Source organism: Aquila chrysaetos, chromosome 1 (assembly GCF_900496995.4).
Source record: "Aquila chrysaetos chrysaetos chromosome 1, bAquChr1.4, whole genome shotgun sequence".
Classification (NCBI taxonomy): Eukaryota; Metazoa; Chordata; class Aves; order Accipitriformes; family Accipitridae; genus Aquila; species Aquila chrysaetos.
Genome location: NC_044004.1, coordinates 83922189 through 83937384, shown reverse-complemented (window position 1 = coordinate 83937384; position 15196 = coordinate 83922189). Strand labels below are relative to the sequence as shown.

At 41.8% G+C, this 15196-nt stretch overlaps 1 protein-coding gene across 5 annotated transcripts in view; it reads left to right on the top strand.

Moving 5' to 3' along the window:
- ANKRD17 (ankyrin repeat domain 17) overlaps positions 1-15196 on the top strand; it is a 95475-nt gene that overhangs the window by 72047 nt on the left and 8232 nt on the right. For all 5 annotated transcript variants that reach the window (XM_030031910.2, XM_030032000.2, XM_030031816.2 and 2 more), the window contains 13 exons: positions 642-753; positions 930-1075; positions 3124-3266; positions 4022-4235; positions 5216-5391; positions 7331-7493; positions 8274-8369; positions 9546-9662; positions 10474-10645; positions 11410-11857; positions 12259-12414; positions 12689-12838; positions 13366-15014. In XM_030031910.2, coding sequence (XP_029887770.1) covers positions 642-753; positions 930-1075; positions 3124-3266; positions 4022-4235; positions 5216-5391; positions 7331-7493; positions 8274-8369; positions 9546-9662; positions 10474-10645; positions 11410-11857; positions 12259-12414; positions 12689-12838; positions 13366-15014 — 3742 coding nt within the window. The remainder of the gene's footprint in view (positions 1-641; positions 754-929; positions 1076-3123; positions 3267-4021; positions 4236-5215; positions 5392-7330; positions 7494-8273; positions 8370-9545; positions 9663-10473; positions 10646-11409; positions 11858-12258; positions 12415-12688; positions 12839-13365; positions 15015-15196) is intronic.

Sequence of the window (15196 nt, the reverse complement as noted above, 5' to 3'; positions counted from 1 at the left end):
CGTTGTTAGCTGGTAGACACCAAGGCAGATGAACATTACCATTAGTTGCCAACTACCCTGGGTCATAATAAAGTAAAGTAAAACTAAGTTCTCATAGCAGTTAAGAGATGTGTGTGGGTTTTGGGTGGTTTTGTTGTTTTGATGTTTGTTGTTGTTTAAGAAGGGAGAGATGTCACTTTGGTCAGTTCCTATGCTGTAACTAATAGTGCCAGTAGTTCTCTGAGTTTCTCAGTTGCTCTTTCAAATAGGAGGGAGGTCATTTACAGGGGCCCGGGCAACACTGAGAATTAAAGATAGAATTCTTACCTTCATGGTACCATCTAAAGGTCACAGTCAAGCAGCGGTAAAGGCGGCGATCTAGTTAGCAAAGCACAGATGAGATCTCGGTTCTTGAGGAATCTCACTTCTTGTCAGGAGTTGTTCACAAATCTCCCAATAGAGCTGACTTGTGAAGTAGAATCCTATTATGAAGAACACAAAAGATAACTGTGGGGCAATCAATAGACATGTCTTAAGCTTATAGAAGCTTTTTATTTTGACACAGGTATAGTTGTACTTGGGCTAATATGCAATATAACAGGGGTTGTACTTGAAAAAGGAAATATTTATCTTGTTGTGTGTATGATGTCTGTTTCCTTTAGACTGAGAGTAATCATGACACAGCATTGACACTTGCTTGTGCTGGTGGCCACGAAGAGCTAGTACAAACACTGCTAGAGAGAGGAGCTAATATTGAACACAGGGACAAGAAAGGTAGGTATCTCCCTACAGCAGTACAGACTCTCTCTGGTTTTCCAGTGTATCACACTAAATAAATACACCATAAGCGTTGTCTTTATGTGAAGTTTTTAGGCTTGCTTTTCTGATGGTTTAACTTGTGTCACTGAAGCTATGAATGTGGACTCTTCAAACATCCCTTTTCGTTTCAGGGTTTACTCCGCTTATTTTGGCTGCTACAGCTGGCCACGTGGGTGTTGTTGAAATTTTACTGGATAATGGAGCTGATATTGAAGCCCAGTCTGAGAGAACCAAGGACACTCCCTTGTCTTTGGCTTGTTCAGGAGGGAGACAAGAGGTGAAGTAAAACTTAAGTCTTCAAAAGAAGTGTATAGATCACATTGTGTCAGTATACTAAAGCAATTTTCCAGAAAAGTTAGAGTAACTTAATTCACCGTTCTGTTTCAGGATGGTGTGTTGTAAAGCTCTCTGCCTTCTTTTTAAGTTGTCCAAGTTATATATTACAGCGTGTCCCATACAGATTGCTTTTTTCATTTCATAAGCTGGACCAGTGCTGTGCAGATGACCTCCTGACTGTAATCATTAGTGGCTCATTATGGGGCTTTTACCAGCATAATTAGATGTAGATACGAAAGTGAATGCAATGAATGTTCTTGTCACAAAGCTGGAGTTAGACACGGATCAGTTCCATATAAGAGTCAAGAGGGTTTTCTAATGGATTCTGTGTAGGCCATAGGATATCGCAGTACTGCAGATGACTCCGGTGTCTCTGACTAAAAACATGAAAAAACAGTTTTCAAATGATTGATCAAAAAAAGTAAACGTAGGCGATGTTTTTATGAATGTTACGTGAAATACTGTATTCTGTGATTTAATTACGAAATCTGCATTTTGATTTTTTTCTAAATGGTTGTTACAAAGTTTAAGTGTATAATTCTGTTAGTGCTTCTACTATTTGGATCGCAAAAGCCGCAGTGGAAGCTGTATAATGTGATGCAGGATCACCTTCCTCTGTGGCCATCTGGAAATTAATGAGGTTGGAGATACCTCTCCTGCTTCTGCAGATTGTCTTTACAGTGATAGTGGGGCATTTAAAAGGGGATTCCTTCGCTAGGCAAAATCTTACTGAAAACTTGTAGCTATTCTGGCCTGTTTTTAGTCTCATGCGGAAGATTTCAGACATTGTGGAGGATTAGCTGCAATGACAATCATATGCTCTCTGGGGAAGGGCAAGGCCTGCTTTTTAGTAAGTCTGTCATAGCAGCCTTTGTGGCCAGCAACCTCATGCAGCAAACGTGAATTTACTCTTACTTTTTTAGGGATTTGGTTGATCTGTGTTTCTCAAACAGTATTTCTTGGAGGAATGCATCATGTTTTCTTTCATGTTTTTCGGTAAAGAAGATGGGAAAACGCTGAGCTTTGGGCAGTAGAGATGATGTCGGGATGCCCTCCCGCCCCAATTTTTGTATTTGGCAGTATGTTTGTCCTGTAATTTCACGGAAAAATACTCTGCTTTTAAAGCCCTTGGCTTCAGTTGTGTGGGTCTATTCTAAACATGTTTTATGTTGAAAAGCTGAAAGTGGAGCAACTGAAACATTGCACTGGAGATGACACAGTGGGTTTTCACCTCAGTGTTCATTTTGATTTTACATAGCCGGACAGTTTAGTTGCTTGTCAAGTCTTCAGCAGAAGCTTCATTACAGAATGTAAGCTTCATGTAGAATGTGGGAAGCTGTGAATTGTTTGGGTTGTAAATGAATATGTAAGGAAGGAATAATGTAAGAACTATTTGTGGTTTTTTAGTTAATGTACAGAGAAAACTGGCAAGGGATGCAAATGTTAATTTTTCTGATGGCTCTAGCATGAGATTTCTCTGTACAAGCTATACACCATTCAATGTAGGGGTGTAAACAGATAAGATAAAAGCATGCAACTGCCTTCTTGTTTGCTCCGCAGCTTCGGTTTGAGGATGAGTTTTCAACTTGGTAGTGAACTGAGCATTAAAATGGGAGAGGACAAAACCCAAGACTACCTTGTATACCGTATTCAAAATGAATCTGTTTTTGACAGTCTTTCAAGACAGCTGAAATAATCATAAGAAGATCTCAATTATTTCTCGCTATGTTACACAATTTGGTATGAGTGGTTTAAGCATGCTAATGCGTGATCGTGATTGATTTTTAAAGGAGGTTTTACAGTGGCTTTGGGAACATAGTTGCAGCCTCATCTGTTCAGGGAGGCGAGGATTATACGGAAGCAACTGAGTAAAATTGCTTTCTTACTGTTGGAAGATGTCAACGGTATATTTAGGCTTCAAAAACATTTGCCCTGGATAGATTTGCAAGTTCGGGAGAAAACCAGATGTTATTTCTTAAAACACTGCAGGTGGTGGAGTTGCTGCTAGCTCGAGGGGCAAACAAAGAGCACAGGAATGTTTCTGATTACACACCTTTAAGCCTCGCCGCTTCTGGTGGCTACGTGAACATTATCAAGATTCTGCTAAATGCTGGGGCAGAAATAAATTCCAGGCAAGTTCCCTTTTCACCCCTTCTCTCACGGTTTCTGTAGTTATCACCCTCTCCAGAAGAATTTCTTGACAACTTGACAACTATGTGGAGCAAAATCTTAACTATTCTTACGTGATCACAACCAATATATTGTTTAGTTTGTAGTAGGCTTCTTTCCTCTTAAGTTAGAAATGAAAGGTTTTGACTGTGCTTTTCTAATGCTCTTTTAACTTCTATCTCTCTCTGTGTATTTTTTAAAAATTCTTTCCTGTATCATATGATCAGTCGTCTTTTGCCAAAGACAGAAATCTTCCTTTTTTCTCTAGTTGGCCTGCTGGATTGAAATTAGTTCTGGGTTATGTGAAGAAAGTGTGTGTGTGTGTGTGATTTCGTTGTTTTCCGTGCAGTTAAATGACAGCTTTTTCTGTGTGTGTATGCCTGTAAGTAATGCTTTTGCATCCATTGGGAGGTAGAAAATAGCTCAGCTGTGCGCTGCACAAGTCAAGTGAAAGGTCCAAGCAAAGTTAGGCTCCTCATAAGAGATGCCTTTAAATTTACAGCAATTAAAAGGTAACATGCACAGTATCTCTTAAGTAGAAATATTTGTCCTAAGCAATGCTACTGTGGAGAACCTCTTGTAGTTTCAGTAATAGTTGCTCTGTAGCTGATTTTTCAGTCTTGGGTAAGTACTCTGCCTTCACTAGTTTTGTTAAAGTCGTTTCAGAAACATGATTATGATTTAAAGAGCTTTTTGGTTTTTCTTTTTTCTCTTTCAGAACTGGTAGCAAATTGGGCATTTCTCCCTTAATGTTGGCAGCCATGAATGGGCACACTGCTGCTGTCAAGCTATTACTGGACATGGGCTCTGATATAAATGCCCAGATAGAGACCAACAGGAATACAGCACTGACTCTGGCTTGTTTCCAAGGCAGAACTGAAGTGGTTAGCCTGCTGCTTGATAGAAAAGCTAATGTGGAACATAGAGCTAAGGTAAGGACCAAACAGCTGAGTAAGTCTCCAGAAAGAGGTGCTTGTAAGTCATCACTTTGCTGTGGTTATGATTTTATTGTCTTTTTTACAGGTTAACTTCTGTAGTTCAGTTAACTGAACTGAACCGTGTCTTGTAAAGAAAAATAATGGCTGCACTTAAGGGCTAGTGTTTTGGTTGTTACACAATTAATCAAAAATAAGTGTTTCTTCTGAAGCCTTAATATATCTTCAGGTGCTTACAACCTTAAGAATAGTAATCCATGAACTTAATAAAAATAGAAGGTTGTAATGTATTCAGAAACAGCTAGAATCTTGGCCTAAGTATGCTCAGGGTCTAATCTGTTTTGTCTGGCCAGCTGCTTATATCCACAGTGGGGATGCAGAATTGAAAGGGGATATGTGTGCTTGAGAGTCCATCAGTTGACCCCAACTCTTTAAATGGGAGGAAAGGCTATTCAGTAGAAAAATGGCTAGAATATTGAGAGGGAGGAAAAAAAGAGACCTCCTACAAATGTGGCATTGCTGCTAGGTATTCTTGCTGAAGTTATGGGTCCCCTTGACCTAGCCAGGTGCTTTCTGGATGTTGCTATGTAGGATCTCCTAATGAAGGTAGTAAATGTGATTTGCATCATCTGTATAATAAAGTGGGAACTTTATGGGACTTAATGCTGATGATGCTCATCTGTTCAAGGTTGGTTGGGTTAGTTTTGAGAAACCGACAGCAGTGGGCTTTGAGTCCTGCTTAGCACTGCGCAGCAGCAGAGGGCCACCGTGCTGCTGGTGGAAGCTCTTCTCAAGTCAGCTGAAAATGAGCTCACCTTCAAAATGTTGCTAATTTGTTATAAAATTGGCCAGGTAACAATTGGAATCCATACATCAGAACTAGAAATATATTGCTGGAAGTTGAAATAAATCCTGGCTCCCAAGTAAACCCCCCCACCCCCAACTAATTGCTTATGTTTCCTGCTCTCTTGTCTTAGACTGGTCTCACACCATTAATGGAAGCAGCTTCTGGTGGATATGCAGAAGTGGGCAGAGTTCTGCTGGACAAAGGTGCAGATGTAAATGCTCCTCCAGTACCTTCTTCAAGAGATACAGCTTTAACCATTGCAGCAGACAAAGGGCACTACAAATTCTGCGAGCTTCTCATTAGCAGGTACTGTATTTGCAAGTGTGGAGGGTTAACCCTGGCTGGATGCCAGGTGCCCACCAAAGCCATTCTATCACTCCCCCCATCTCAGCTGGACAGGGGAGAGAACAAATAACAAAGGGCTCGTAGGTAGAGATAAGGACAGAGGGAGATCACTCACCAGTTACCGTCACGGGCAAAACAGACTCAACTTGGGGAAAATTAACTCAATTTATTACCAATCAACCAGACTAGGGTAATGAGAAATAAAACCAAATCTCAAAACACCTTCCTTCCACCCCACCCTTCTTCCTGGGCACAACTTTGCTCCCGGCTTCTCTACCAACCCCCCCAGTGGCACAGGGGGACGGGGAATGGGGTTTACGGTCAGTTCATCACACGTTATTTCTGCCGCTTCATCCTCCTCAGGGGCAGGACTCATCACACTCTTCCCCTGCTCCAGCGTGGGGTGCCTCCCACGGGAGACAGTCCTCCACAAACTTCTGCAGCATGGGTCCTTCCCACGGGCTGCAGTTCTTCACGAACTGCTCCAGTGTGGGTCCCTTCCATGGGCTGCAGTCCTTCAGAAGCACCCTGCTCCCGCGTGGGTCCCCCGTGGGGTCACAAGTCCTGCCAGGAGCCTGCTCCAGCGTGGGCTTCCCACGGGGTCACGGCCTTCTTCGGGCATCCCCCTGCTCCGGCGTGGGGTCCTCTCTCCCCGGTGGAGATCTGCTCCCCCGTGGACCTCCATGGACTGCAGGGGGACAGCCTGCCTCACCGTGGTCTTCCCCACGGGCTGCAGGGGAATCTCTGCTCCGGCACCTGGAGCATCTCCTCCCCTCCTTCTGCACTGACCTGGGGGTCTGCAGGGCTGGTGCTCTTAAGTGTTCTCACTCCTCTTTCTGGCTGCCGTTTCTGTGCCCCCCCCCAACTTATTTTTCCTTCTTAAATATGTTATCACAGAGGCGCTACCACTATCACTGATTGGCTTGGCCTTGGCTGGTGGCGGGTCCGTCTTGGAGCCGGCTTATATTGGCTCTGTCGGACACAGGGGAAGCTTCCAGCAGCTTCTCAGAGAAGCCACCCCTGTAACCCTCCCACCCCTGCTACCAAAACCTTGCCACACAAACCCAATACAGCAAGTGTGCTGCTTAAAGAAAAATATCTTGAATATGGCTTTACTTAGACTAATCTTTCCCAATATACAATAAGATTTCCCAATGTACACTATAGGGTAGGAAATGGGAAAGGGTCTGTGTCTGTCAACCTTTGATATGTATTTTTATTTATCAAAACCGAAGTTCTCGTTGGTGTTCAAGTGCCTGCTCTTGCCCAAATGGACTAACTCAAGTTTTTCCTGTCTCACTGAATCATGAATGTTGGAAATAAACAATTTCTTGTACAGTTTACATATGCGGTACTCATAATCATGACACACAGCCATTTTAGATGGTAGTGTTAAGTCCTTCACCAACAGAAAGTGCACACTAAACATACATCTTGATGATTTAATTTTTTTTTTTTTTTAGATTGATCATGATGCACATTCAGTGTAATTGTTTCCTGGGTAGCTTTTGAATATGTCGTTTTCAAAGTAGTCGCACTGGTTGTTGGCTTGCACTTGCAATGTCGTAAGTTGTTCTGAGTAAGCTTATGAAGAATACAGTGTATTGATGGATGGGAGTTAATGAAGCAATTGGAGAAGCTTCAGAGACAGCTGACAAACAGCATGATTTAGAGTATTAAAATTGTCTTTAGGCTGAGTTGAGGCTCTTGACATCATGAGAAGAAACAAAAAAGTAATTTTGGAAGCTGAAGCACTCTATGAATGCATATGTTTGATGTAAAAATGAGTATTGAATTTTAACCTATTGTTCTTGTGTTGCATGTCCAGTTTGCCAGTCCAGGTGATACACGAAACAAAAATCTGGTTCAGAGTTTTGATTGAATGTGTTTGTTTTTGTAGAGGAGCTCACATTGATGTGCGTAACAAGAAGGGGAATACTCCGCTGTGGCTGGCAGCAAATGGAGGGCACCTAGATGTTGTCCAACTGCTAGTTCAAGCTGGAGCTGATGTGGATGCTGCTGATAACAGGAAAATAACTCCTCTTATGGCAGCCTTTCGAAAGGTAAAATATGAAGTTCAGCTTTGGTCTTAGTTAGTATTGTCTCGATCATCCCTACACAGTTGTTATAAAGAGAACGTAGCTGACAAACTACGTATTTAAAAATGTCAACTAATTTTAATACTTGGCAGTCAATCTTCAAAAATAGGTGTGTGTGTCACCTGTATAATATCTGTGTTAAATTCTAGTTAAAATTTGCTTTATAGGCATTTAACTGAGGCTGGCGCTCTTATGGGTATGAGAGGTGAAAGTTGCAGTGTGTTTGTGCAGAGAGGGGGAATACGCAATAGAACTGGGGGGAAATGGGATTGGTTTCTTATGCAAGAGAGGATGAGAGCTTTTGCCAAAAAAAGCCAAGTTTATCCTAATTTGACTCTAGAGAGAATTGTCGTTAGCAAGGGAGTGTAGTTCAAATGCTGCAGTACTTGAAAAATTGCAAATGACTGTAGGAGCCTGCAACTGTTAAGTTGCCAGCTGGGCATTTGGAAGCTACCACAATAAAAGGTAGAAATATGTGAAAGTATGGCTGGAGTAAGGGCAACTTGACAACAGGTACTGTAATTGCTTGCCTTCTCTTCCCATAAATATGAAGAAACATCCCTCACAAACATCACCTCAGGAGGTGATAAAGATTAAAAAAAAAAGTTAAAGTGCTGAGAGCATGCTTTGAAGGAGTTGAAAATAAATATTTTGCAAGGAGTGCTTGGACTAAAGTGTTTTTTAGCAAACAACCAGAAGCAGCTGGCCTGATATAAAATGTTGTCCTTGAAATTTCTTTTTCAGGGTCATGTGAAAGTGGTGCGCTACCTAGTGAAAGAAGTAAACCAGTTTCCATCAGACTCGGAATGCATGAGATACATAGCAACAATTACTGATAAGGTAAGATTGTAAGAAAGAAAATATTTGAGAAGGAATAATGCTGTAGCTCAGCTTTAGAGTCCATGCTATGAATAGTCTTTAGCTTCCTGGCACACCAGATTTCAACCAAATGATAAGTCCCAATGGAATTTTTCAGAAAAAACGTTGCAAAAAATGGGAACACACGGCCACAGTAACTTTGTGCGCCTTAGTGCTGTGAGAACGGTAGTAAATGTGGTGTTATTTATTATCCATGCTTATTTTCAAGTGTTCTCCCAGTCACTACCTCACTCTGCTCTACATTCCTCCCTGTTGAGCAAGTTTGTACTGAATTTATGATGGCTTTTGCAGTGGGGTGGAGGTAACAGAATGAACTTCTGCTAAGAGTATGTGTCAGCTTAAGTACAAAGATTCACAAACTTGTAAAAAAAAGTTTGTACTGGAAAGAAGATAGAAAATACAATTGACACTAAAGTGGTTTCTTGTAGCCTGTTAAGTGGACTGCTGCTCTTCCCTGTGGAGGTTCAGGTTTATTTGGTTTATCTTCAGTCCAGAATAACAGGGCAAAAACTATTTCATAGTATGAAAAATGAGAATAGCAACCGGTGCAGAAATATGGTCATAATGCTTCTAACTCCTCGCTGATCCACTGCGCTGCAGTTGAGTTTAAATCAGTATGTGTTTTATTGCCAGTGGCTATGACCACTGTCCATTTCCATGATACTAGACACCTTATATATTTAAACATTTTTACTGCTATGAAGCCAATATAGGTTTGAGTAGTACTATAATGTTTACGTATTTCCCAAGTGTCTTAAAGCAAGGCTGCTTTTTTTTTTTTTTATGATATTTTTATTTTTGCAGTTGCTTCACATTTCAGACACCCTTCGCCTTTTATTTCATAAACTTGTTTGGTCTTGATAATGGGCATAGGTTATGAACTGTCTTTGTACCGTTTACAGCACACTGAGACATAGGTTATTGATTGCACATCACACCTGTGACTGGAATATCAGTTTGCAGGGTTGGGCACGAAGAGGAGCTTACTGGAGGGAATTTAAAGTTTTCCCTTAAAAAAATCTCCTGTGCAAGTAATGCAACAGTTATTAAATTGCAAGTGTAAGCTTGCGCTCATATATTCAAACACGCGCAGTGTTACTTTTTCAAACAGAGGGTTGATGTACTTTATCATTTTAGGAGATGCTGAAGAAGTGCCACCTCTGTATGGAATCAATTGTTCAAGCCAAAGATAGACAGGCTGCTGAAGCCAACAAAAACGCAAGCATTCTTTTAGAGGAACTGGACTTGGAGAAGGCAAGTTGAAAGTTTGGAGCTCTGAATATTTGATAAAATTCCAATTTCACATTCCTTCAAGATTATAAGATAGGTGAAAGTATGTATTAGAGTAAAGAGGTATGTGTAATTACCATAATTGGAGTGTCTAGAGCTGAGCATCTTGTTGTTCAGGTAATCTTTGAACTTTTGACTATTATTCAGAGAAATTGGATCAAGAAACTCCGATATAACTATTTCCTCTGGAATAAAATTGTACCAAAAGAAGGATTTCTGGGTATAATTTTTTGTCAAGTGCATGATAGATGGGCATTTTCCAGTCACATTGGTATGGATTTTAGTTCTAAACCATGTTTTGTGTCTTAAAGATTAACAAAAAATGTACTAATTATGTTACTAGAAACCATAGCACTGTAGTAGAAATCTAATGGAAAAATCGAAGTACAAGTATAGTGTCAAGTGAGCGCATGCTTTATATTCAAGCTAGCTGAAACCATGTTCTAATCTTTGAAAGGGAGGTGGTGTTGTTTGGACTGTACTGCTGAGACACACAAGGTTACACAAAGATTCCTGAAAATGGGTCTTGGGAAACTGACTTAAGTTTGTATGGTGTCTGTCCTCTGTTTCTACACTAACTGTCTGTTAACATGAATGAACAATCTGTTTGGACGAAGTAAATACAGAAAAATAAGGATCACAGAGAATTTAGCTTCTGTTTTGTAAATATGTTAGTCTAATATGCAAGTTCAGCTTCCTAGGAAATAGGAAACATTTGCATTTCTTGAAATGCACGGGGCATCTTGTAACACTGTTCCGTGTGCTTGACTTGTAGCTAAGGGAAGAAAGCAGGAGACTAGCTTTGGCTGCCAAAAGAGAGAAAAGAAAGGAGAAAAGGAGGAAGAAAAAAGAAGAACAAAGACGAAAACTAGAAGAAATAGAAGCAAAAAATAAAGAGAATTTTGAACTTCAAGCTGCTCAGGAGAAAGAGAAGCTAAAAGCTGAAGGTGACTTAAAATATTTGCCTTATTTTTGAAACACAACCTTGATTTTATTCCCAGTATTGAAAATTACTTTTCTGCTCAGAACTTGAATACAAGCTTTCTTATGACTTGCTGAGCTTTCTTTTTGTTTACCTTTTCTGTTAAGCCCATAGATTAGCATGATGGCTTTTTTTGGTGTCCTGCTGTGCAAAGGAACTGCTGCCAGCAGCTTCAGTGAGAGTTATGGGTTAACTTTACCATGGGGATGGTGTTGGCTTGTTTTTTTTTCTTCCAGGTCCCAATGCTTAAAACCAGGTCAATTATTTTTTTTTTTTAGCTCACAAACAGAATGATAATAATGATTAGCTGAAAAAACTGGCAGTATTTAAATTCCAAATATGTATCATTCTCTTATTACCCATCAAAACCTGGCTCTTTAGTATCTTACGGCAATGAGTTTCATGTGGTGTACTGAGAAATCGTTTTCACTGATTGTTTCCTTGCTCTGATATGCTGGAAGAAAGGGAAGACATGTGACAGCTTTATGTTGCTTCATATGCTTGTTTATGTCTCCTAATTGTTTGCATCTGTCTTTTCATGCCTGAATTCAATTTCCCATTTGTTAAATTGTTACTGCATTTGTTCCAAGACAAGAATGACATTCTGCATGAGTTAGGATAAACATGGGGAGACGTTCCACAGTATGACGTAAATAATAGTTTTACAGATGTCCACACAAGCTTCGTTAAGCCAGCTACATCAGTACTGTTTTTTTGCTCTTCCATCAGACGATCCAGAGGTCCCTATGGAGCCTCCTAGTGCTACCACTACAACTACCATAGGTATATCTGCAACTTGGACAACGTTAGCGGGTTCCCATGGGAAGAGGAATAATACCATCACCACAACAAGCTCCAAAAGGAAAAACAGGAAAAACAAAGTAACCCCTGATAACGTTCAGATTATATTTGATGATCAACTCCCAATTTCCTATAGCCAACCAGAAAAAGTGAATGGTGAATCTAAGAGCAGCAGTACTAGTGAAAGTGGTGATAGTGACAATATGAGGATTTCCAGCTGTAGCGACGAAAGCAGCAATAGCAACAGCAGCCACAAAAGTGACAATCATTCTTCCACAGCTGTTACTAACACACAGAGCAACAAAAAGCAACCATCGGTTCTTGTCACTTGTCCAAAGGATGAGAGGAAAGCAGTTACTGGCAAATCTTCCATAAAGTAAGTTGCTATGACTGTGCCTGCCATTTTAAGGTGACGTTGCCTTACGTTTGAGCGATGCGCCATTGTCTTCGTGAACTTGCATTCTTAAATCAGTTGTTAGGAAGTGGATGAGGCAGTGTGTCCTTGCTCTAGTGGGTATAAGGAGCATAAACGCTGCTGCAGTGTGAACTCAGAACTTGGTAGTAGGTTCTGAAGCAAGAAATGTCATGATGGATCTGGAATTAGGGAGTTGTTGGGGAACTTCGAGATGTAAGCATCTCAATTCAAGCAACTTCTAATAATGTACTGCTTTTGGGCTAAAAGAGAAAAATGGGTTGGGGGAGCTGGAGAATGGGCAAAAGAAGGTGTTTTGAGGGTTTTTTTGACTGCACAATGACAGCATTTAATTTCTTTTAAAGGTTGTCTGAAGTTATTAGTGAAGTGACGAGTAATTCCTTGTCTACTTGCACAAAATCTGGTCCTTCTCCCCTTTCTTCTCCAAATGGAAAGCTAACCATTGCTAGTCCTAAACGTGGTCAGAAAAGGGAAGAAGGATGGAAGGAAGTTGTGAGAAGGTAAGCAAAATGTTCCCCAACTCCCCCTTGTTGTTGTCCTTTGTCAGAATGTTTTATCTACTGTAGCCCTCTCTGGGGTTACTGAATGACCACCTTCTTAGCGGACCTGGTAGATTTCACAAAAGTACTGCTACATAGTTGCATCACGAATTATAACATGGTTTTGACCAACCTGCCCACTGGTTCATGCCGTGGAAGTGTTTCCCAGTTAATATTGTTTTGGTTTTGGTTTTTTTTGTTGTTGTGTGGTTTTTTTTGTTTTTTTTTTTAATAGATCCAAGAAGGTTTCTGTTCCATCCACTGTAATTTCCAGAGTCATTGGCAGAGGAGGATGTAACATCAATGCGATACGTGAGTGCACGGGAGCACACATAGACATTGACAAACAGAAGGACAAAACTGGAGATAGAATAATAACGATAAGGTAAGCAGGCTGCTTAATTTACTCGTTTCTGTGGGGATTTTTTTCATTGTAGAATGCTGTCCTGTATAGTGAAAAGAAAAGGCTTGACCTCCTTGTCCATTGAAAGATCACTTTGAGACAGTCAGTTCTTTGAGGCAGGGGAGATGAATGGCGTGGGGAAACCGAGAGCAACTGCCAGTTGGTACCATGGTGTTTGTACAAAAGACGACTTTTGAGATAAGGTGGAGCTTAAACGTCAGGATTCTGTGTTTAGACTAGCTTAGACATGGCTAAATATGTAGGTGTGTTTAGGGAAGTAAACATTTTAACCATTTGGGTTTTTCGGGAGTTAGAGTTTTCAACTTCAGCTTCTTAAATAATTGTCAGCAGCAAGAACATGCCAAGCTCAGTCTTGAGGTCGAGACTTATTTTTCTGTCTCTGTTAGCATGACAGAAGACAGGCTGGATCCCGTGTTGGAGGTGCTTTGCTATAATGTTTGTAAATGCTTTAGATGCACTTTCTCTTTTCCCTTCCTTCCTTTTTATAGGGGTGGCACAGAATCAACAAGACAGGCCACGCAGTTGATCAATGCTCTGATTAAGGATCCAGATAAGGAAATTGATGAACTTATTCCAAAGAACCGTTTGAAAAGTTCAGCTGCAAACTCCAAAATAGGGTCGTCGACACCTGCCACCACTACAGCTGCTAACAGTTCTCTCGTGGGCATCAAAGTGACCACCGTAGCTGCTTCGTCAACATCTCAGACTGCCTCCGCGCTCACCGTGCCTGCAATTTCTTCAGCATCCACTCACAAAACCATTAAGAACCCAGTGAATAACGTGCGGCCTGGTTTCCAAGTTTCTCTTCCATTAGCATATCCTCCTCCGCAGTTTGCACACGCTTTACTTGCTGCTCAGACTTTCCAGCAAATCCGTCCGCCTCGGTTGCCCATGACACACTTTGGAGGTACTTTCCCACCAGCTCAGTCCACGTGGGGTCCGTTTCCTGTTAGGCCGTTGAGCCCTGCAAGAGCTACCAACTCACCGAAACCTCACATGGTGCCTCGCCATAACAGTCAGAACAACAGCGGTTCTCAGGTGAATTCAGCAAGTTCTTTGACAACTAGTCCAACAGCTACAACAAGTTCAGTGGCTTCTACTGTGCCTGGTTCTTCTGCAAACGGCAGTCCAAGTTCACCTTCAGTCAGAAGACAGCTTTTCGTCACGGTCGTGAAGACATCAAACGCCACAACGACCACAGTGACGACCACGGCGAGTAACACGAGCACAGCACCTACGAATGCCACGTATCCAATTCCTACTGCCAAAGAACACTACCCTGCATCTTCCCCCTCATCTCCTTCTCCTCCTGCGCAGCCAGCAGGTGTCTCCAGAAGCAGTCCTTCCGACTGCGCGGCAAGCTCTCCCAATAAAGGTGCACCTTCGTCTGATCCAGAAGTGGGTAGTCCGCCAGCAGTGGAAACGAACAGCTCAACCAGCAGTAGGCAGCCCAATTCTGGTACCGGCAGCTCATCTGTGCACCCTGCTCATCAGCAGCCTCCGGGAGCTCCTCTGCAAGAGGCAAGACCCCCTCTTCAGCAGCCTCAGGTTCCTGCACCAGATCCTCGAATGGTTGTGCCTCCAAATTTAGCAGCGACAAGCTCATCCACTCCTGTGGCAGGTCCAACGAATGCCCCGATGACCTATCCCATGTCTCAGACATCAATGGGGTCTTCTCAGCCTGCAGCTAAGATGGAAACCCCGGCCATCAGACCGCCTGTCCATGGAACCGGTAGCGTCCATAAGAATCCAGCTCCTGTGCAAAATTCTTCCGTCGCAGTCCTCAACGTTAATCACATCAAAAGGCCCCACAGCGTTCCTTCTTCAGTGCAGCTTCCTTCTACCTTAAGTACACAAAGTGCTTCTCAGAATTCAGCCCATCCAGCAAACAAGTCTATGGGTAACAACTTCAGTGCTACTTTACCATTTGGGCCCTTTAGTACGTTGTTTGAAAACAGTCCTACGTCTGCTCATGCCTTCTGGGGTGGTTCCGTCGTTTCATCTCAGACAACACCAGAATCTATGCTATCAGGAAAGTCTTCATTTTTGCCAAATTCAGATCCTTTACATCAGTCTGATACTTCCAAAGCCCCAGGTTTTAGGCCACCGTTACAGAGGCCAGCTCCAAGTCCCTCAGGTAAGTGTGTGTTTTTGTGCTCAATACCTTAATAATATACTTAAATAATAACTGCTGCATGTTTTTATTTTGAACACGTAATACTGTCTGCCTTGGCTTTTGTGGTGATTTATAGTAAATCACTGTCTGCCCTGCAACAAAAGGGTGCTGTAATATAGTTTGTTGTTGTTTCTGTAAGCAAA